The following is a 22,275-nucleotide window of genomic DNA, read 5'->3' on the forward strand; positions in this document are numbered from 1 at the left end:
GTGACATCTCCCTTCCTCTTGCATTGACATTGCCCCTCTTGACACAAATGTTTTGAATTGCCATGATGTTATCATTTACCTCTTTGGTTACATCTCTGAAGGTTTGTGCAACTTGAATCGTCTTTTAATTATTGCGGTCCCCTTGTTTTAGTCAGTGTAAACAAATTGTTGAGCTCTTGTAACCAACGGTGGCCATGAAAAATAGCGAGAATCTTCTTCTAAAAGTGTTACTCGACCAATTGACTTATCCTTATGTTTTTGAATCACATTGTGCATTAGCCATTTGCCACACCTGGTCATGACGTCGTTGAAAGGTTGGCTAGAGAGTATAGTTCCATAGATGAGTTGTTTCGTAATGAAAAACATATACTCTCCATAGATGAATACACATGTGTTACAACAATAATTAAAAAAAAAGATAACACCACCATACACCTTAAAGCTAAAAGATTACTCTATATCATATTTGTTATTATTTTGTATGTGTAGGTTCAGTTACATAGTTGCTTATATTAGCTGGAAACGACTAATATACATGGCAAGACCAAACTAGAAAATATGTATAAAAGGTTTGTCACAACAGAATTACAATTAACTTTGCTTCTACTAGTGAGGGTGCCTTGTCTGATAGCTTTTAGGTCGTGAAATAGACAAAATGTACCTACCTCACTATTTAAGGGACCCACATGGTAATAGAGTGGATGACAGCAGATTCACTATTTAGCACCACCTATAAGGCCTTTTAAAAGAATACAGATTAGCGGTGAAGGATAAATATTATACCTCACAATAAACAAATTAATGGTTAATTTCATTTTTTGTAGTACTAGGTACTTGGATAATCTTTCTTTATAGCAAAAAAAAAACACACAGCATGTAGGTTGTGTACTTTGTTGATGGCTAAAAGATTTTTTGTATTTTTGATAGCTTTTTAATAGTACAAACCATTAAAATTAACTTATTATAAAGTTAGAAAACTATCCCTAATCTTTTAGAATAAACTTCGATATGGAAACTTTACATACCCGTTCCAAAAATGTACGGTTAAAATCCAAAGAAAAGCTGAGAATAATATTACTATACTAGCCGAAGAAATCAATTTTTACCTGCAGCGAGAGCAAAAATTCAAATTCGAACTCACGTCATCATCAACCATCCACACGGACGACGAAGTAGCACGAACCAATCGGAATCCCAAGTTCCACGCTCTGATCCCCACCACGCAGCACGGCCCCACCTGTCTGTGAGAGAGAGACAGATAAGAGTTACCCCGAAAGCGACGGGCCAGGTGGCTACCCTCCCCACCCCCACCTGCCACGTGAATATGCCAGGTGGGCCCAGCGCGGTCCCCGGCCCCACCCCCAGGACAAAAGCAGCAGGAGATCGGCGCGGGCCGCGGGGCCGGCGCGCGTGACCTGGCAGGCGAGGCGGGCGAGGGTGACGTGGCTCCCGCCGCGGTGACGGTGACGGACGGACACAAAAGCTAGGCAAGCCGCGGCAAAATCCTCTAGAAGGACCAGAGCCTTGCCACCCCCCGGCCGCGGCGCGTGCTGTCCCCCTCCCTCTCTTGCCTCGTTTCGCCCAAATCCCCCGCGCCGCCTCTCCCTCCCTCCCTCCCCCCCCCCCCCCCGAACCCCCCACCGCGAGGAGGACACGCGAATCCGCCCTCGCCCTCGCCGCCGCCTCGACCTCTCCCTCTCCCTCCGCGGCGACCGCCCGACGCGGGTAAGCGAAGCTCCCCTCTCTCGGTCGTCCCTCGTTTTTTTTTTCTCTTTTTTTTTTTTGGCTTTGGTTTGCGACGCCGCCTCGCGCGGCGACGGGCGGGGCGGGGCGTCGGTGTGTGTGTGTGTGTTTGCGCGTTCGTTCGTTTGGTCGCTCGCTTGGGCCGGTCGTCGGGGGGGGACGACGTGAGCGTCTGCTTGCCGGGCGCTTTTCTCTTTGTTGGTTCCGGCGGGTGGCGGGTAGGGTTGGTTGATCTGCGTATCGGCTCCGGAGGGGCTCGGCCGGCGTCTGGTTAGATCTGGTTTCCCTCGGCTTTGGTTCGGATCCGTTGGGGCGAATTTCGAAATCGTGGATTCCCTCCATGTTCGCGCGCGCTGGTTTGACGACGGTGGGCATGGGCCCCGGGCTTGTTTCTGCACTACCGGACAGGATGAGCAAATACCGGTGGACAAATGGCGGATGCCATTTTCGTTGGCATGTCTAGTACAGTGTTCTTTCCTTTTTTTTAATCGAGTTGTGGCTGAGGTGATCTTCGTCTGATTGTCATACTTGGATAGGCTTGCCTCGCTTCGTTTCAGATGTGTGCCGTGTTCACTGCCTTTTTTGTCTTCGGCTGACGAGGGACTAATGTTGTTGTTGCCTTCAATGTGTTTCCACAGTCAATCCGATGGGGTTGGACGAAAGCCAAAAGCATCTCCTTGGCCTTAGTTACCATGAGCTCCAATCTTTGTGCAAACAGTATAATCTTCCTGCAAACAAGAGTCACTCTCAGCTAGCAAGCTCGCTTGCCTTGTTTCTTGAGGTAACCAATAATGCCTATTTTAAATTTGGTACCTGCATCTAATTTGGCTGGAAGAATTTATCATTAAATTTCTTGTCAGAGGCTAAATTAATAATTTGTACCATCTTTGTTTTTCAGAAGGGAAGAATAAATGCATCACCTGAAAAGAAAACACCTGCATCCCTTGTTGTCTCGCCTTCCCTGTTATTAAATGCTAAAGAAGTATCCACCCGTATGTGTAGTAACTTTGTAGTAACTTTCTTATGTTGGCATAGTTTTTAAGATTGTCAATGTTTACTTGAGGGTTTATGACTCATAGAAACATGAATATATGGTGTGTGTCTCTAATGAAACCAAAATAACTGCAGGTTGCCAAGGTAGCCATAAAAGAGGCCCACAAAGTGAAAGGGATGATGTTGATAGACCTATTCTTCAAGTAAAACATCACAAAGGGCCTCAAACATCAATGGATGAAACATTGAAAAAAAGTGTAAGAAACTGTGATTTTTTTTCTGTAGTATCTCTGTAATTTCTGTACATTTCCCGTTGTCTTTTTCAAATGCTACATAAGATACTGTGATTTTTTTCTAGTATCACTGCAATTTCTGTACGGTACCTCTTGTCCTTTTCAAATGTTACATTTAACCTTGTGGTGAAGTACAGCACGCCTTTCTATTGTATTAAGTGGCTGCTGGATATGAGCTCTTTAGTCTTTAATATGATAAGGAATTCCTTCAGCATATACCAGTTGACAATAGTATTTTCAATCTGTATAAATTACTACATTCATGATATGTTCTGTCTGAACCATATTTGACCTGATCAAATGGTGCTACTTGAAGTACTTTCGTTTATGTTCTCCATGACAAATATAATACTGGAGCTAGATTGTTGCTTTGTAAGAAACCCTACCAGAGCCAGTCTTATCATCTTTTTTTTGAAAAGTTCTCTAGTTTATTTTTATCACTTCCTGTACCTTCTTTATGTATTCCCATTCGCCACCTGGCTTACCTGCTTAGGCATTTTTATCTGTACCTCTTTGACCTGCTATTAATATAATGGTTATAAGGTAGAGTCTCTTTACCTTTTATGCATCAAAAGGGGCAGCATTGCTCGTATGTGTGGAGCCCTTAGTACTTTTATGTTTCTATATATGAGTTTACTAATTCTATTGATGTATCTTGAAGCAGGACTCTGGAACCAGAGTGAGTTCTACACCAGTTTCAACCAACAATGGAAAAATAGACTGCTTTAGCCACTCACCTTCTGCTCAAGGGATCATTTCTAATGTTCATTCACAAATTGCTGATGGTATTGGAAAGAACTCGGGAACTCAAGAGCATCCAATTGATCTTGATTCAACTGTTAAGGCAGATGATGAAATTTCTCCGGAATCAAGCTTCCTGGCCCCTAATGTTGGTGAAAACGTTACAGATACTGGCAGTGGTTTATCTGATAAGATACCAGCAACCACAAAGTCTTCATTTGAATTTTTTGTGATGTCAGATGAGGGACTTGATCTTTTTGTTGATCTGAATTCCACTCCATCAATGTTGCTTGATAGCTTGAAGAAGGAAGTGTTCATTCCCTCAAATACCTATCGCTCTGAACCTGGAAATTTCTCTCATTTTGCCAGTAGCCTGGCGACGAAAGATGACAGCAACAAATCCATGTCTTCATCTGGGAATATTACTGTGGACATACAAACCAAAGGAGATGGCAGCATTGCTCTTTGCACAAATTCATCACTAGGTTCAACTGGTGCTGACAATTCTTCCTCAGAGCCCTATCTGCCTGATGCAACTGCTGTAAACTCTATGCCATCTGCATCCACATTGCCTGATACTTCACTTGAAATTTCTGTATCACAGGAGGGAGTTCCAGTTGTATCTTCTTCCTGTTTAACCTCTATGACTGCTAATGCTTTGAATAATGAAGTGCTTCCTCAAGAATCCGTTGTGTTCTCAAGATGTCCTGAAATAAATCATGCTCCCCTTGCTGATGATTCCACACATCCAACTAGTAACAAAGAGACAGTCAATCCTGTTAAAATTGGTTGCATTCAAAATGTTGTGGTTGCTGATACTGATAGAGACAGAGCATTCTCCTCAGGGGGTGTGGTTAGAAGTGACTCCAATGCAAACTGCTCCCCAACTTCTGAGGAAAAACACAAAATTATAAATGTTACTGATGGGGCGCACCTTACCCACAATGGGAACGCCCATGAAGTTATATTGGAAAATGAACCAGTGGAAACAGTGCCAGCAGATGAAGATATAGGTTGTCATGACAGGCTGTCAATATCTTGTCAACTAGCCAGACAAACATCAGCTAAACCGCCAGCTACAGATGCCCGGTCAGAAGCTAGTTCTGCAGAGCATTGTATTGCTGGAAGCTTCAAACCCACAAGCCCAACACCATCGCCTGCTGCTTCGGTAATTTCGCGTTCTTGATACTAGTTAAAAAGAATAGATTTGTGCTCTTATACTGACTATGCAAGCACTTGTGATGTATTGATGATTTATTTTACCAATGTGTCTTTTAACTAGTCATGCTGTTGCTTTTATGGTCTTCTGAGAAGCTATGCTATGATTTTACCCCTTCAGCTCAGTGATACTAGTAGAAAATGACTTCTGCAGATAAAAAATTAACATCTGAATGGGTATAGTTGATTAGTTATGCAGCAGCAGATGATGCAATGAATACTGCTACTGTATCCCATTTATGTTTCTTCTTCTCAGCGTTCTACTTAGCAACGTATGTAGCTTTTTGTTGTTCAAAGTTCGAACTTTTTGCCAGCAAGGTCATGCATGTAATTCCTGTGTTCCTGCTGCTTCAGTTCTTGATCTCTTCCTGTCTCCTTCAATCCTTTCTACTGGCATCCAGCAAGTGGTTGCGATGATTGCTTTTTACCATTTAATGTTCAATATTAACATTTAAGCTGGTTGTACTTGAATTCAAGGTTGTACTTAGTATGTATTTATAGCTCAAACTCAGACCCACAAGAGTTGTAAGCTGTTGAAGACGACAGACGAGGAACCCGATATGTCTTAATTTGGTTAGAGCTAAACGGCACTTCATAAATCGGAGCCTTACTGACCTGGACGTACCATGCAACCTCACGGCTCAAGGACTTTACTCGAAGATATGGTGCAATAAAAGTTTTTGTTCAGTGCCTCTCCCTTTTTGATGCAGCAGAGAGGTGCCCTGCAGTGGGCGAATTAAGAGGCCAATGATTGAAGAAAATGTACAACTAGACATTATATGATTTCCAAAAAAAGAGAGTGATCTAGTAAGATGCACAACTGTAATAAGCACAAAATTTTCAAAATAAGCGGGTTTGAGAAAGCTGAAAATTATGTTTATTTCAGCAAGAATCTAGTGAAACTTAGGAATCCATAACTAGTGACCTCTTGAAGTCTGCCATGCATAATGCATTGCTTCTTTGATCCTTTCTTGTTCTGGCCTGTACTCTTTTTTTAAACGTTTTATTTCCCGTTGTACAGGCACAGCACTATGGTCAAGAAAACAACCCTTTCAAATCTTGTGTCCTGAGTTGCGATAAATCATTGAAGGTCCATGTATAATATAATTTCCCTGCATCATTTTCTCTGATCTGTAGAAGATCGCAAAACCCACATTCATCTGCTCATTGAAAGGCCATATTGAACTCTCGGGTATGCACACTAGCACTTGTAACTTGAAGATGATTCTCAATTCATTATACCATAGATAAAGCATGGAGCTTTATGCAATATGCCTGGCAAATGACAACAATCTAGTTGAATTTGTCATCAACTCACCATAGTGGGCGGGATACAAAAGTACACACGTTGGAACAATTGCTTGCTTATATCTGTGTGGGCCTTGTGGTCCAATTTGTTCGTGGTATATTGGTCTTATGGATAACTAAGGAACAAGTTGGCATGATTTGCTCATCGACTGACTTAGAGTACTTGCTGTTATACCAAGCACCTTGATCGCCAATATGATATTGGGTGCATCCTTCGAATTCTCCATACTGTAGGCAAGTTGCTCCATCTGAGCCTGCATGCCCCTCTCCACTGTATAGGCATCGGTGGTGCGCAGGGTCAACCCATGGAGAGCCAGAGTTGTTCCGAATTCTGTAGGTAGTCTTTTCATCACACTCTGCATCTAGGCATCTAGCTGCAATGCTGTGAAGTAATATTCTTGTGTTTGCACTTTCCTTACTGATTATCGTTCACTCTAGGCAGGTTTAAATCTAGAGTTCTGAAAACTCGGAAAAAAGGGTGTTGTTTGACGGTTGTCTTATCTACAAGAAACAAGGGCTTTGCAAGTATGGTTTAGACTCAGTTAGCATTGAATCCTGAAGAGTTGAAAATTGACTTCATAATAAATATTTAAACTAAAAAAGTTAGTATATAATGTTTGTATTGTTGTGCCAATCATGTCTTTATGTTAAGTATTTACTAGCAGAAATACGGAACTTGACACCTAGGAGATACAGAATTGATAACCTGAAATTACCAGGCATGATCCATTCTTTTAGACAAGATTATTCGTCTTCATTTTTCAAAATGCCTAAGTGGCCAAGAAACACTTTTCTGAAGTTCTGTGTCCTTGTGGTTGAGCTAAATCATCTATGGCCCACACGTGATACATTTCGTTACATCACTTTCCTAGTTATAGTTTGACGTCAGCTTCTATTTGTAGTCATCCATGCAAGGTCATTATTCAACTAGTCTACTGTGAGCTCTCACTGTACTAGTAAGTGCATGGCTGACCTGTTTCACTGGTTTGTACTTTGTAGTAAAAGGGGAAGAAAGAAGGAAAGCTGGTTAATGTATTATTCTGGTTTAACTGTGGCCAAGTCTACATGTCCAAATCTTAGATCTGCAGCTGCAAACCTGCATATTTGGTAATTGATATTCGGATAACCTCCTAAGCTGGCATTTCCGGTATACGTTACCAGTGCCTACTCTGGCTTGGAAAAAAGTCCAGCTATTTATCGTTTTAATTTAGAAATCCAAACACATATTAAGTAAGTTTTATCAAATCCAGTGTTTTGTTGTTTTGACAGAGAATCCAATGTTTTCCTTCATACAGTGAATTGTCCCCTGCATGTTCCCTGTACTGTTTATCAATTTCTTCTACTAATAATACTTTTCCTCAAAATTTCTTTATCTAGTAGTTAGTAACACAACATTCCATTTATGTGACCCCATCTTGTTGTTCTGTGTATGATTGAAATATTGCATGTTTTTATACTATTCTGATGACATGCTATTCTTTTATTTCTTAAATGATGTCACTCGGAGGTTCCAGATCAAATTATTGACCTTTAACTTCCTTGCAGGACAATGCTTTTAGCTCCAAGCATGGTGCAGAGTATGTTCTTTGAAAACATTGTACATATCATTTTCTTGGGAAATTATACATACTTAAATAGTCTTTTTTGGCAGGTCAGCACAAAGTTCTGCATACAAAATGATTTGTGACCCTGATGAGCTTGAGGAGTTAGAGAGCACGACACCACCAAGTGCTGAACCTCCCAGAAACATACTACTTAGCTTAAGAAGTGCTTCTGCTAAACAGACCAAGCCTGCCTCATTACCTAGAAGGTCAGCAAGGCTTGTACCAAAGGTTAGTAGACATTACTGACATTACTTTTGATTTTAATTGAGTGCCACAGTGATAGTATAATAGCCATTTTGATGCAAAAGTTTGCTAAAGGATTAAGGCTCGGTTTGTGGTTTATGTTGTGCTTATTTTTCAATTTGGTGTAGAAAATTAAATCTACACTCACTAGGTTTGTTTTAATAATCAAATTAATGTTAGAAAAATGTTTCTCGTACAAACTTTCAATCTTGAGCACAAAGGTATTGCATGACTAGGGATGGCAATGGGTCAGGTTGGGCATGGGTAGAGCAAATCCATACTTGACCCGTCACCCAACTTCGCTCACCCGACCCATGCCCGTAGAACTTCATGCATGTACCCGTGCCCAGTGGCCATGAGTATACCCGTCGGGTACCTAATGGGTCTCACATAATAATCTCAATAGTTAGGTAATTCAATAAAAGAGTAACATTATTAAATAGTTATAAAATTATCATCAACAGTTCAAAGAGTAATATAAATTATCACTAAGCTAGTATAATTTCACCAAAATTCAAGACATTAAATGGGTCAAGTAAGAAGGGGTACGAGGGATGGGCAAAAATCAACCAATATGTATATGTCGGGTTGGGCATGGGTTACCCATAGGTAAAATATAAAACCTGGACCGGTAGAAAAATGGACCCATGTCGATGCCCATTGGGCACAGTACCCACAGATATCTGGACCTGTGGGCAAAATTGCTATCCCTACTTACGACTTACTACCTTTGACCTTATAAAGGATTGTGGGCATTTGTCCATATTCATCCCCAAAATCCCTTCTATTAAGAGCAAGTATAATAGCAGGTTATAAGCTAGCTAAATGCTGAGGTGGAGAAGAGACAAGAGGAGAGAGAGGAGAAGCGAGTTGTAAGCTTACGACCAGTTCTGACATAAGAACTAAGAAACTTTGTGAGAGAGACAAGTGGATTTTATATTAATTATAAATAGCTAACTACTATATGGGTAGGCTAAGAGAAGGCTACAAGTATTCTTATATCCAACTTGTTGCCTATATTATTAGCCTTGCTCTAATGGATAGAGGGAGTAGATTATAAGAAAATCAGTCAAGACCTCTAAAATCAGTTGTATATATCTAATCCACCTCAATACCAAGTGCAAATGGAGCCTAAGCATATTTTGTAGAGTGTCTTGCACATCTTAGTTGGGTTACTAGTTGGGCCTTATGTTTTATTAAATGGGCAATTGTGTTCTTGTCCTTGTTTTTGATCCTATTGTGATTTTACCCTCCATTTTTAGGGTTTGTGATTTTGATCCAAGCTCCCATTTACCTATATTTTGGATGACTGTTTGGTGGGTCCTGATCAGGGCTTGCAAAACTATGATAATCACCACGATTGTCGTGATAATCAGGTGAGCCGTCGGGGAGCAACTTAGGTAAGATGCGGTAGGGTTTGGCAAATTTTGTGAGATTTCATAGTTTTTGAAAAAAAATGGTAAAAAAATATGAAAAAAAATCGTGGTGATAGTTCTCGTTTTTATAACATTGTGTTGAAGATATTTTTCAAGAATAATGCATATAGAGCACCGAATTATGGATTATGGTTGGACTCAGTACTGTTCGTCCAGGTGTAGTCGGCCTAATGTAGCCCAACGTTTCCTTCCTGACAATAGTGAGCTCACACGGTCCCCCCTTCTCAACAATCCCCCCCCCCCCTCCTCCCCCCAAAAAAAAAGTGATCTCTGTTTCCGCAAAGTAGCTAATGACGATGGTGGCAGATAAGCACAGTGATGATTTGCGCAAAGTAGAACCGGAGAAGTCTTGTTAGCCTCCAGCTCATCTCTCTTTCCGCTTGGTTTTCCTTTTCCTTTTCTTCCACTTGATTCAATCTCTGTTTCTCCTCTCCTTTTTAATATTCCTCTTCATATGGGGATATGTGGCCTCGTAATCTTGCGGTTGATGAATTTGATGTTCATTCATTCTTGATCTGGAATTGACTGGAAACTGATCTGCTTACCATCGAAATTGTAAAGGGCATATATCTCCTTTTTTTTTCTAGCGAATTAAACACCACTAGTAGACTTAGCAGAGCGAGGGCAAATTTAAGCTTCAGTTAAAAAAAGTAAGGGCAAAATCACAAACCCTAAAAAAGAAGGGTAAAATCACAAGTGCATTCTAAAACAAGGGTAGGAACACAATTGCCCTTTTGTTAAAATACTTTTTTAGTGTTAATGACATGCAAAAGATGAATAGTACGGAGACATGATTGTACTAGACACATCCATGTAATTGTATTTAAGGCAGTGAAACAAAAGACAATGAATACGCTTTATATTCTTTTACTTGTCTGGTAAATTGAACATATCTTTTGTTGTTAAACACTTAAATTAAATGGATTTTCTGAAAAATGTTCTTTTCAAGAACAAATATGACCAGCTATTCTGCCCACCTTTGCCCATGTATTGGATGGAAATTTCCGGTCTCGACTTCAGGGAATTGATTTTGCTCTATCACATGCAGATGCTTGGTTGGACTGTTGGGTTGAACACAGCAGTCTGCCAAAATTAACGTCCAACCTGGGTTTAGTTGGCTGCCTTAAAGCAGGCATATACCAGAAATGATAAACTAGCCTGGATTATATTGGATGGTGTTAGATATATTTTTTCTCTGGTTGAACTACTGGTCTAGTCCAAATCACAACTATGATGTTGAATGTTGTTAGCTACATAAAATTCCTTATATGTAAGCATACTGTATCTTCTGTAATTTATTGACATATTTTACATTGTTGACATGCAGTAATCGCGTTAAATGGAAGGGAGGAGATACATAGCCAAGAATGCATAGCTTAACTACCATCTTAGTCAGATTCTAAGAGGAGGCTGAAGGGATAGAAATACCATTGTTAGCAAGCTAGACTCCAAACTTGTGTTCTGGTTCGTTGATTCTTTATTGTTAGCAGCTGAGTAGCTTAGTTCTATACACCAGGGCACAGTTACCAGGCGCCAAATGTTTTCCCTTTTCTTCTTCTCTTCTTCTGCTATACCTCGATGCAATGCCGAGCCTTCATACACCGTGTACAAACAATCCATAGTTTTCGGATAGCTCTGAACCTGCATTTTTGTTTATCCTGTACTTCTGAATTGTGTCATGTGTTTTTCCTCTTGTCCGCGCGTTTCGTTTTACCTCATGCAGCGAAATGTTGTGCTTCCGCATGGCATCTGGAGAGTGTAATGTGGCAGCAGCCAGCAGGACGGTACCTAGAAGATATGGTTTGGCTGTTTGTGAATTCTCTACTGTGATGAAATGCTCGACATGCATCTTATGTTTCACAGGTTGTCTGTTGTAATTATGGGTTCAAATCCTCTGAAGAACTGCATATGTTTCTGTTGTACTGCTTACGTGGGTCCCACATGTCACCCGCAGTATTATAGAGAATCCCATTCCTGTAATTGTGCAGTCAAGCTGGTTGGTAGAACCTGCAACCAAATATTTCTTTCCTTAAGACCTTTGCCAGTTTCTCGTGCCTAATAAGCCTGGTGATGCCTTTGCGAATTTGGAGTTGATAATCGTTGTGCTTTGTGAGCAGTTCAAAAACAAAGAAAATGGAATTTGGAGTTGATCGTTTGTTGGGTACTTTGAAAGCAGATCAAAAACAAAGAAAACGAAAAAGAATGAGTTTGAGCATCGTTTGCTTGGTGCTTTGAAAGCAGATAAAAAAACAAAGAAAATGGAATTTGGAGATGGCCGTCGTTTGTTTGGTGCTTTGAAAGCAGTTAAGGCTAGGTTTTTTTTAGCTTAAAATTATTATAATATAGATTATTGAGTCAGATTACTATTATTATTATAATCTGTAGTAGAATAATAAGCTGTGAGTTATTTCTTTCTAGATTATTAGAGCCTAGCTTATAGTAAAAAGGGAGTGGGTGGCATGGTGGGTAATTTTTTACCTAATAATCTAGAAAAATCTTACCTAAATAAGCTTATCAGATTATAATAAGTTTGGTCTTTAGACTTTAATAAGTTGTCTGTTTCTTTCAGCTTACTCCTAATAATCTAGATTATAATAATCTCAAGTTGAAGAAACAGGGGGAACGTTTGGATTTTTTATAGAAAAAACAAAATGATATTTTTGCAAACGAAAAATCTGTAAGTAAATTTTTTATTTACGTGTTATTGTCTATCTAAAAGTCAAGAAAAAAAATAAACTATAGCAAAAGAAATCTCAAAATCAACTTTGTATTTAACGTTGAAAATCCAAATTTTTAGAATAATGGCGGCATGAAATTGCGGGACAAAAAAAATGCCCCCACGCAGGATCGAACTACGGACCTTCAGTTTACAAGACTGACGCTCTACCACTGAGCTATAGGGGCTATTACGATTTTTTTGTTTGCAATTTTTCTCATGTACGAAAGTTTGTACTTTCACACCCTTTTTCAAGACCGTTCACACAAACGTGATATAATCCTACTATATATATTCCCTACAAAATTTGCTAAGACGCATAACTCAAATCATTTCAGATTACTTTACGTTCTGTAACTCAGATTATTTCAATAAAAATTGTACTTACTACATTCACGTTCCAAAGTACTTTAAGAGATGATCTTATCTCTATCCTCCGTCAATGCTTTTATACACAACTATTATATAATCACATTCAATGCTGCTTTAAAAACAATTAAGATACACTTTCTCTCTGATTGATATTAGCGGTGCCTAAATTTAATATTAATCAATATATATATTTTATATATAGATATATTAATATTTATACAAGTATGCGTAAGACTTAAAATGTTACATTGTGAAATAAAGGAAAAATAGAGGGAGTACGGTGTATTATTTAGGACGTGTGTATATATATAAAGGGCAACTGTGTAATTTGCTATATATCCTTTTGTTTGATGTCAAATTTCGTAAATTATCTTAATAGCAAGTATAATAAAGATGAGTGTGATAGCTATAAACTTAGCTCGTAGGACTAGGTGTCTAGACAAAATAAAGGCGTGATAAGAGAGAGATTGAGTGGAGTAGCCAACTGCATACAAACTATAATAAAATAATGCTCACTGCTAATATATATAAAAAGTCACTCTAGATAAATAGATGAGAATGGTTAAAAATATATTAATAAATATATCTTTTATGATAGCCATATATATCTCTGCCAACGTAATTAACTTTAGATCACGTAGTATATATATAAATATAAATATAAACTTGCATCGGTGAATTTCCAAAGGTATCCTCTACTTTCACGTAGGGATAAATCTAATCGAACCCGAGAAAAGCAAAAATTCTCCTCCTCGTCGTCCTCGCCTCCAACTTCTCCGTCTCAAGTCGTCTCACACCTCGCATCCCATCGCATCGCACCGCGCAAAGCCACCCAAACCCTAACCCTCGCGCCCCCCGAGTGGGCTTCGCCGCCGGCATGTCGGCCAGGCTGCTCCGGCGAGTGCTCCAGGAGCGGGAGACCGCCCCGCTGGACCCCGCCGCCGCCGAGGTCGAGCAGGAGGAGGAGGAGGAGGCCTCACCTCCCCGTGTCGCCGCCAGGAACCCCTTCGATCTCCTCGACGAAGAAGAAGAGGAAGAGAAGGTTCGTGGCTTTTTCCCCGTGCCTTCTCTCTCAAGTGTTCTAGTTTGGGTTTGGATTGCTCCTCCCATGTAATCTCTGTCGCGCGAGCATATTGCGTCGTGTACCATGTCCGTGATAAAATCGTTAAATGCAAGTAGACGGGTAATTTTTCCGATGTGATGGTTGGTGCTGTGGAGGAGAAGTCAAGGCACGAGTTTTCGTTGCTTGTCTGTCATTGTTTTGTTTCGAATATATGTATAGATTGTATAATCTGATAATCATTAGGTAGATCGCTGTTGCACTGCGGTGAATACTTGCTCAATATCATTTAAGCTGCCGGTTGTCCATGCTTAGGATGGAGCGGGTGCTGGTTGTAGCGCAGAATCTATGGTTTTGTTGGGTGGTCAAGAATTTGTTGTGCCCTTGTGCGTTCGCCTTGTGATTCGAGTATTCAAGTTGTATGTCTAGCGCTTGTGAGGGGACTATCCAAGCTGTATGTCTTAGCAGGTGATTGTGCATACTTGCATGGACCCATGATCTTATGACTTGTGGTAAAGGGAATTAAAAACTATGCTTCCAAAATACAAAACTTTAGCTATCTGCTGTGTTTTAGCTGTTGCCTCATTGTGTTATAACCATATAATGTATTAGCAGTATTACTGGGTAATTTCATGTTTCATAGCGGTGTGTTTGTTCTAGAATAAAAATATGTTGGTGGTTGATGACTGTTTAATTTTATGTCCTTACCCTGCTGCAGGAAGATGAAGTGTATTCTGAGGAACCAGTGAGTTACACGGAACAGAAACATTCTGTAAACAAGAAGCCTAGTAATGTTGTTTCAGAAACAAACAACAAGAAATCAAAGAAAAAGAAGAAAAAGAGCAAGGCAGACACACAAGCGTCAACAAAATCAAGGGATGAAAAGTCACTGGATTCAATTCTGGAAGATTTATCTATTGAAAAGAAGCCCATGCAACAAAGAATGAATCGAAATGAAAGAGCATCTGGGAAGGAGATTGAGACAAATGAAACCACACCTGGGACATCATCTATTCTCTCAATTGATCCCAAACATCTAAAAGCTGAAAATGAGATGAGGCGCATTTTTGGATCAAAGGTAGTGGATTCACTTGAAAATCAACGGAATGTGCCTAGCAGTTCAAGGCCAGTACGGGGTGCTAGGCGTGTTGCCCACAATCCAAGAAAAACCCTTCTTGTTACTCCATCTAGCTACTGGCCACCATGGGATAAATCAATGTCAATGGATCTTGTTGAAACGAAGAGTGATTTCAACTATTTCAGGTGAGGCCATTCCCAATTTTGTCGGCATCCTGTAAGCCTCATCATCTCAGCACATCACTATTTCGTATGGTTATTACGTATAACTATGACCATTAGTTGTATTGTATATCATGTTCACTGAATTGCTGCTCCTCGCAATTTTATTGTTCAATGTTTTCTGAATTTTAATTTTAAGGTGATGTAATATTTGAGAATTAACTCCCCATGGACCTGCACTTGTGTTAACTTTCTCAGTAATCAAACTCTTCATGTTGTGCAGGTACATATATGATCCTTCTGCCAGCCACGTGCAAGAATTGTTTGCAGTTGCCAAATCTGCAAATGATCTCAATTCTATTGCAGCTATATTAGGAAAATATCCTTATCATCCAGAATCATTGTTAACATTTGCCGATCTTTTCAAATATTCTGGAGAACATCAGTCATCAGCAGATGCGGTTGAGAAGTGTCTATTTGCACTGGAGTGTGGTTGGCATCCATTGTTTAGCCCATTGCAGGGAAACTGCCAGTTGAAATATAGCCATGATACAAACAAACCATTCTTTACTGCGCTTTTTAGTCACATGAAAAACTTGGATAGACGGGGCTGCCATCGATCTGCTTTAGAGGTCTGCAAGTTCCTTTTGTCACTGGATTCTGATGATCCAAAGGGTGCTCTATTCTGCATTGATTACTTTGCTCTAAGATCACAACAGTACAAATGGTTGGAACAGTTTGCAGAAGAGTACCAGTGTGATAACTCCCTGTGGTTATTCCCTAATTTTTCATTTTCCCTAGCCATTTCACGGTTCTATGTTGAGCGTGATGAAGCAAATGGGGAGGCTTCTGACCATTCCGACAAGTCAACATCTGTTGATCTTATGAAGCAAGCCTTGATGCTTCATCCTTTGGTGTTGCGCAAGATTGTTGACAAGGCTCCTTTGAAAGACTCATCATGGACCCAAATACTCAGGAATGTGTTCTTTGGCTCAGCAAAGCCAGGAAGCCCTTCCCTTGAGCATATGATTAACATATATGTTGAACGCCATTACATCATATGGAGGTTCCCAGAACTGCAGAATTTACTCAAAGATGCTGCCCTTTTGGTGATTGAATCACTAAAGCAAGATAACAGAGAGGCCCAGGACTGGGCATGTATTAGAAAAGCGGCATTCTCTTCAGATAAGAATGAGTAAGTTGCTCAAACATGTTTGCATAGTGTCAATGTTCTGCTGGTTCTTATTTGATGACATTTCATTTTTATTTCTAGGAGAGCACTTCGATATGATTTCTCCTTTTTTTATCTTCGGAACTGAAACTTAAATTTAGTTGCTAGTACATATCATTGATTTCCACTGAATATCAGTACCTTCTCTTTGTTGCAAATTGAGTTATACTTATTTTCTTGTTTTGAAAGTTCATATAAAAATATATGGTTTATGGTTTACCTTACTGACTCCATTCTTAATTTATGGGCAATGTTGGTTCTGTAGTCTTAGCATGTACTCCCTCCGTTCTACATTATAAGGCTTTCTGACTTTGCTTAGATTAATGTAGATGCAAATGAATTTGGACACATACAAAACATATACATTGATCCTTGTATGAATCTATGCAAGGCAATTGCAAATATGCTCCAAGTAATAAATGCCCAAGTTTCTTTAGGATCCCAATCCCAATAGGATCCCCATGCCTCATTAGCCCATACTGCTCCACAAAGAATACCTATGGTTTAAAGGGTAAACCCTAGACTAATTACATGATAACTCCAAGAATCCAAACACTCAATTAATTGATATTTGTAATAATTTTGAAATGAAGGAAAAAAGGTGCTTTTTAAAGCACTTCTTTTTGCATAGAAATATTCAATCTCGTTAAAGAAAAATGTTCTACTTAATTTTTTCTTTTTCGAAAAGAAATCTAAATTCTTGCGGAATCTAATGATTAGAACAGTGGCGGATAATAAGGAACCGCACAAATCTTATAATATGGAACAAATGGAGTATGATAGTTATGACACTACGGACATGCACTTCGTGCTACACTTTTTATGCATGACAATAAGCGAATATAACTTTGGTGGATTTCAAGTTGATATTTATACATGATGTTAGAGTTTGTGTCGAATATGTGTACATAGTCGGTTACTAATTAGGACAGACAAACTCTATCCTAGGCTCTCCTTTAAATAGGAAGGCATACATGCAGTAACCGCACGATGACAAGAGCATAGGTAGGCTTAGGGAGCGACCGTTGGTGGCATAGCCGATTGACCGTGGTTGTTGATACCTGATAAGCTGTAATTATGCTGTAAGCGAGGAGCGCCCTTAATCAGTGCCTTGGGGAGTAGTGTTGGTATAGGGCCCCCCTTTACCATTCGTTCGAACATGCCTCGAGAGCATGTAGAGATATTATGCCTCAGTAGCATGTTGAGACAATTTGCCTTGGTAGCATGTTGAGACAATTTGCCCTGGGAGCATGTTGAGGTATTATGCTTCGGTGGCATGTTGAAGCAATGTGCAGTGGGAGTGCTTTAGGGCAACGTGTGTTAGGTATTTGTTAGAGTGTGTGAATAACACAGGTGTCTTTAGGCCTAGATAGCAAGACCTCTCAAGGGAATGCTCGGACAAGGCGGGAAGAAGCTTCTCCAGCAAGACAGGAAGAAGCTTATCAGTTACGACTCCTGGGCATATTCCTGCTAGATGCCTAGGGACCAACACTCAAGTGCACTCAAGTACTTGGTACAGTTGGCAAAGTGGTCCTAGAGAGCTAAAGACATTACGTTTATGCCCTTGGGCTCTATGAGTAACCACCCATGGGTATTCTGTTAATTGTACAAGGGGAGTCCGGGACTAAAAGCCCGTACCCCTACCCTGCAAAATTCAAGGTTAATGAAATGTATAGTGCTAAGGTATTTGAGTATTTTCTACACTTGAGTTTTTTTTTCTGTATGTGCAACTAGTATTTAACTTCGTCGCACATACATCTGTGTTCGTGACGTAAAGTCACAACGAGTAGGCTTGTCCGAACCTTGTTAACAAATATCTTGTCTCGACGTCGTCGCCATGATTGGATTTTCTATGGTGATTGCTTCCGCGTTTAGCTGTCGATATCAATTTTGGGGCTAGTTTTATAACAAGTGGTATTAGAGTCTGCAGAAGATCCAGGATAGAGATGTGATGATGGTGTGGGACTGCGTAGCTCGCATTGGAATGTTTGGTGTTGACATTGGCGCAAGGTGGAGCACAACGACGATCAATGACAACTGATCGGTGATTTTGGACACTTCGAGCAGGCGGCTCGAACTGTTCGATGAGTTTTTTTCCCAACGGGGAGTTTTTTTGCAACTGGGTTGATTAAAGCTAAAGGCAATCGACATTCTCGGTCGGTGGATTCGAACACTGCAGACGAGGTGGCCTGTGCCTCTCGATGATCTATGTTCGACAAAGAGATGGCTAGACGTAGCGCTCAGGTCGTTCGGTGGCTGAGAAGGCGGCATGGATCTGTCGGCTTCGGCTTGCAGCGAGATTGGCGGGTGGTCAATCGTAAGTCGGGGCGTGTGGATGCTGTTTTTGTTTTAGGATGTGTTGACTAGAAGATTGCATGATGGTCATGTTAAACGAAGTTGTGCAAGAATGGAAGACCTAGGCAACACTAAAAGGAGTTGGAGTAGGACTCCAATCTGATCCAAATTTGGACTACTAGTTGGAGTAGGACTATTAGTTCCCTATAAAACAAGGTCTCCATGGATTGAAACAAAAAAAGGGAAAATCACCAAAGCAAGAAAGTAGAGGTGGTTTGAGGCGATGAGCTCACCGACAGCGACGACTTCCAAGGTACTAAATAGCGAATAGCGGATGCTATAGCGCGCTCTAAGTTCCAATAACGATATTTAATAATCACACATATATTTTATTATGTGTATATGACTAATGGTTTTCTAACACATTCACAAAGCAACTGACAAACAAATTGGTGATAAATCTCAATACACTTATAACTAAAGAGCATAAATAGACGTTTATGTGCACTTAAAAGTTAATGTCTTGTTCCACCACGAGCCACGGCAGCCGGCTGCCGCTTGCCGCATGACGTCCAGTTGGCATGCCGGTGTTGATCTTTAGGCAACCGAGCAGCGCTGCACGGCACAAGCGAGGTAGTGTTCGTGAGTCGTGACGGCGTGAAAGGCAGGAATGAAGCGAGGGGCTGAGATTAGGGTTACATATATATTTCCCACTGTGATTGCGGCCTGCTAAGTCATTTTGCGGACGCTATTGTGGCCTGCTAACTGCAATTGCGGACGCTAAGTTCTAGGTCTCTACATCTAGCTCATTACCTCATAGCAGTAGCGGGAGTGGATTGATACCGCAATTGCGCCACTATAGCGGCTGCTACCACAGCTATTTAGTATGTTGGCGACTTCGTTGTGGGCAGTTTGTCGGCAGCAGCAGCTCAGCGTGGGCCAAGCCAAGCAGGCAAGGGGTGGCGGGAACCGACGGAGAAGTAGACGGGGAAGCAGACTCGGGTCGGTGGAGACAGTTTTTTTGATCAAAGGAAATCTTGAGCTAGTTTTTCTGGAGGAAAGAAAAAAAAGGAGTTTGATCCGGATGTTAACTAATGAACTTTAGTGGGTGGGTCAGATAATTAGGGCAAATCAATTTAATCAAGGCAACAGTTGATTGAGTTGATTATTGTCGATGGAGGTGACGATGGCTTCCAAATTTGAAGTGGTGAAGTTCGATGGCACCGAAAATTTCGTTCTATGGCAGATTAGAGTGAAAGATATGTTGACTCAATAGGGTGTATCCAAAGGTATGAAGGTATGAATGATGATAAGTGGGACAAAATCAAGTTGCAAGCAGCAGTGATTATACGATTGTCTGGCGGATTCTGTCATGTACCATGTCATGGATGGGGAATGACCAAAGGGAATTTGGGACAAGTTGACATCCTAATATATGTCCAAGTCAATGACTAGTAAGTTGTGTCTGAAACAACAATTGTATTGTTTGCAGATGCAGGAAGAGTCGGATCTCAGGAAGCACGTGGACGTCTTCAACTATTTGTGCATGGAACTAAGCAAGTTGAATGTGAAACTAGAGGATGAAGACAAAGACATTATACTTTTAAGCTCTCTACCGCAATCTTATGAACATGTTGTGGCTACCTTGACGTACGACAAGGAAACCATCAAGACTAAGGAGAAAATCTCGGCGTTGCTAGCTCGTGATTTGATGAACTCAAAGAAGAACGAGTCAGTAGAGTCTTCTCATGGTGAAGGTTTGGGTTTGCTGGTCAAGGCAAGACAGGATAAGGAAGCGAGGTGAATAAGAAGAAGGTGCTACGTTGCTTTGAGTGCCATGAGGTTAGGCATATGAGGAGGGATTGTCCATTGCTGAAGAAGAGGAAGGGTGAAAGTGCAAGTTTGGCGGCTCGTGGAGATGACTCTGATAGTAGCAGTCATGAGCTACTCGCGGTGTCGAACGAGAAGTCTGGGGAAGTGTGGATATTGGCTTCAGTTAATTCCTATCACGTGACATCGGAAAAGAAGGGGTTCTCTTCATACATATCTGGCGAGTTTGGAGTCGTTTACTTGGGAGATGATGCGAGTTATCGTTTTGGGGTGGGTTATGTCAAGTTCAAATGTATGATGGAAATGAGGTGCTACTTTGGGGCGTGAGACACGTGCTAGGGCTAAGGAGGAGTTTGGTTTTGCTTGGGAGCCTACATGAACAAGGATGATTGTATTAGGTGGATTCTGATAGGAAGACCATGAAGATCATGAAGGATGGCAAGGCTGTTGTGACAGGTGAGATGGCTGGCTCGAGATTGTACAAGCTACAAGTGGGCGTTGTTGTAGGTGGAGTCATGAACGAGTTTGCTGGTGTTGTGGTGCATGATCCTGAAGACGGCGAGCCAGGTGGAGGTTTGTTGGGCGGCTTGACGTGAGCGGCATAGGAACCAACTCAAGTCCGGGTACACAGAGGTTTGTGCAACTAGATTGGCGTGGCATATTCGCCAAGATGGAGTTTGTTAGAGTTTGTGTTGAATATGTGTACATAGTCGGCTACTAATTAGGACTTGGAGTTATACTATGTATTAGAGTAGAAGTGGAGTTGTACTCTATCCTAGGCTCTCCTTTAAATAGGAAGGCATACCTGTAGTAACCGGACGGCGACAAGAGCATAGGTAGGCTTAGGAAGTGACCGTGGTTGTTGATACCTAATAAGCTATAATTATGCTGGAATCGGGAAGGAGCGCCCGTAATCAGTGTCCCAGGGAGTAGTCTTGTCCGAACCTCGTTAACAAATATCGTGTATCGGTGTCGTCGTCATGATTGGATCTTTTACGGTTATTGCTTCCGCGCTTAGCTGCCGATATCAATTTCGCGGCTAGTTTCATAGCATTTGACACTAAGCAAAATCCACCAAGAGCTTTGTAATAAGTGGATGTTTCTTTTGAAGCAAAGGCCATATTATCCATTATCTAAAAAAATAATCATATCCCAATTTTTGGAGTGTTACTTTTGGAGTTATAAAATGTTTTGAATTTTGAGAAGTTGTAATTTATTTTGCAGGTACTCTCATCTTCTTGTTTCGGACTTCTCTGACACAACACCATCACTCCCCCCTGAAGAATTGCGGCCATTTATGGTTGCTCCTGGAATGGTGCATGAGATGCCACCAGGTGAACAAGAAGTGGGGGCTGAGATCAGGGCCCGTGCCCCCCGTGAAGTTGCAGGGCGCAATGCTGCGTTGGTCTTCCTGGAATCACTACTCCCGTGGGTTGACTACGGTGACAATCATCAGGACGCAAATGGCCAAAACAATGATGACTAATTGAACCCAAAGCACCAAGTTGCATGGATGGATAGTTGGTACAACAAGACTTGATTGCACCCGGGTGTTTTTCCTATGTCTATGATGATTAACACAAATCGCTGTCAATCATTTGTATCACCTTCAGCAACAATCATCAGAAACTAGTGCTCTAATACTTTTGGTCTCGGCATACATGTATAGCTGATCCGCCAAAATCTAAATCGCTGCAACAAGTCAATTTTGGGTCTGGAATCATGAAGTTCAATGTGTCAATTTCTGCAATGGCTTTGTTTATCCCTACCAATTCAACCACAGAATTATTTGCGTCCTGCTCTACTCATCTGCAACTCCCTGTGTCATGTGCGTATGCTGTTGCCTGCTGTTGAGTCACACGACAAAACTCACTCTTGTACTACCTCAGTGTCTGTTGCCATTTGTTCTCTAGCTACCCAGCAGTGAAGTACTCCCTTCGTGTCATAACCATC

At 41.0% G+C, this 22,275-nt stretch overlaps 2 protein-coding genes and 1 non-coding gene across 12 annotated transcripts; 2 read left to right on the plus strand and 1 right to left on the minus strand.

Moving 5' to 3' along the window:
- The first annotated feature begins 1,643 nt into the window (after window positions 1–1,643).
- LOC102709308 lies at window positions 1,644–11,251 on the plus strand. Of its 10 annotated transcripts, none has more exons than XR_005812488.1 (9): window positions 1,644–1,725; window positions 2,382–2,524; window positions 2,642–2,735; window positions 2,872–2,993; window positions 3,691–4,938; window positions 6,010–6,180; window positions 7,296–7,403; window positions 7,842–7,873; window positions 7,948–8,001. XR_005812488.1 is itself a non-coding variant. In XM_040527738.1 (8 exons), exons 2-8 carry the CDS (start codon window positions 2,390–2,392, stop codon window positions 10,907–10,909), a joined length of 1,815 nt encoding a protein of 604 aa, XP_040383672.1. In that variant the 5' UTR covers window positions 1,644–1,725; window positions 2,382–2,389; the 3' UTR covers window positions 10,910–11,251. The 10 variants fall into 10 exon arrangements, 4 of the variants coding, with proteins under 4 accessions (XP_040383672.1, XP_040383673.1, XP_040383676.1 ...); XR_005812487.1 differs by lacking the exon at window positions 6,010–6,180 and adding an exon at window positions 6,576–6,633; XR_005812491.1 differs by lacking the exon at window positions 6,010–6,180 and adding an exon at window positions 6,576–6,629.
- Window positions 11,252–12,411: 1,160 nt separating this feature from the next.
- On the minus strand, window positions 12,412–12,483 carry TRNAT-UGU. The gene has a single exon. It is a non-coding gene; the product is annotated as a tRNA-Thr (tRNA).
- Window positions 12,484–13,418: 935 nt separating this feature from the next.
- On the plus strand, window positions 13,419–22,072 carry LOC102709593 (transcription factor 25). Its single transcript, XM_006660781.3, has 4 exons — window positions 13,419–13,709; window positions 14,446–14,990; window positions 15,250–16,161; window positions 21,547–22,072. Exons 1-4 carry the CDS (start codon window positions 13,545–13,547, stop codon window positions 21,806–21,808), a joined length of 1,884 nt encoding a protein of 627 aa, XP_006660844.1. The 5' UTR covers window positions 13,419–13,544; the 3' UTR covers window positions 21,809–22,072.
- Window positions 22,073–22,275: the final 203 nt, after the last annotated feature.

This window comes from Oryza brachyantha, chromosome 9, assembly GCF_000231095.2.
Source record: "Oryza brachyantha chromosome 9, ObraRS2, whole genome shotgun sequence".
Classification (NCBI taxonomy): Eukaryota; Viridiplantae; Streptophyta; class Magnoliopsida; order Poales; family Poaceae; genus Oryza; species Oryza brachyantha.

Excerpts from the sequence above, each read along its gene's own strand:
- LOC102709308 (XM_040527738.1), top strand. The coding sequence starts at position 2,390 with ATGGGGTTGGACGAAAGCCAAAAGCATCTCCTTGGCCTTAGTTACCAT. Across the intron at positions 2,525-2,641 it reads CGCTTGCCTTGTTTCTTGAG|AAGGGAAGAATAAATGCATC; the intron begins GTAACCAATAAT and ends TTTGTTTTTCAG. Across the intron at positions 2,736-2,871 it reads TGCTAAAGAAGTATCCACCC|GTTGCCAAGGTAGCCATAAA; the intron begins GTATGTGTAGTA and ends AAATAACTGCAG.
- LOC102709593 (XM_006660781.3), top strand. The coding sequence starts at position 13,545 with ATGTCGGCCAGGCTGCTCCGGCGAGTGCTCCAGGAGCGGGAGACCGCC. Across the intron at positions 13,710-14,445 it reads AAGAAGAAGAGGAAGAGAAG|GAAGATGAAGTGTATTCTGA; the intron begins GTTCGTGGCTTT and ends ACCCTGCTGCAG. Across the intron at positions 16,162-21,546 it reads TTCTCTTCAGATAAGAATGA|GTACTCTCATCTTCTTGTTT; the intron begins GTAAGTTGCTCA and ends TTTATTTTGCAG.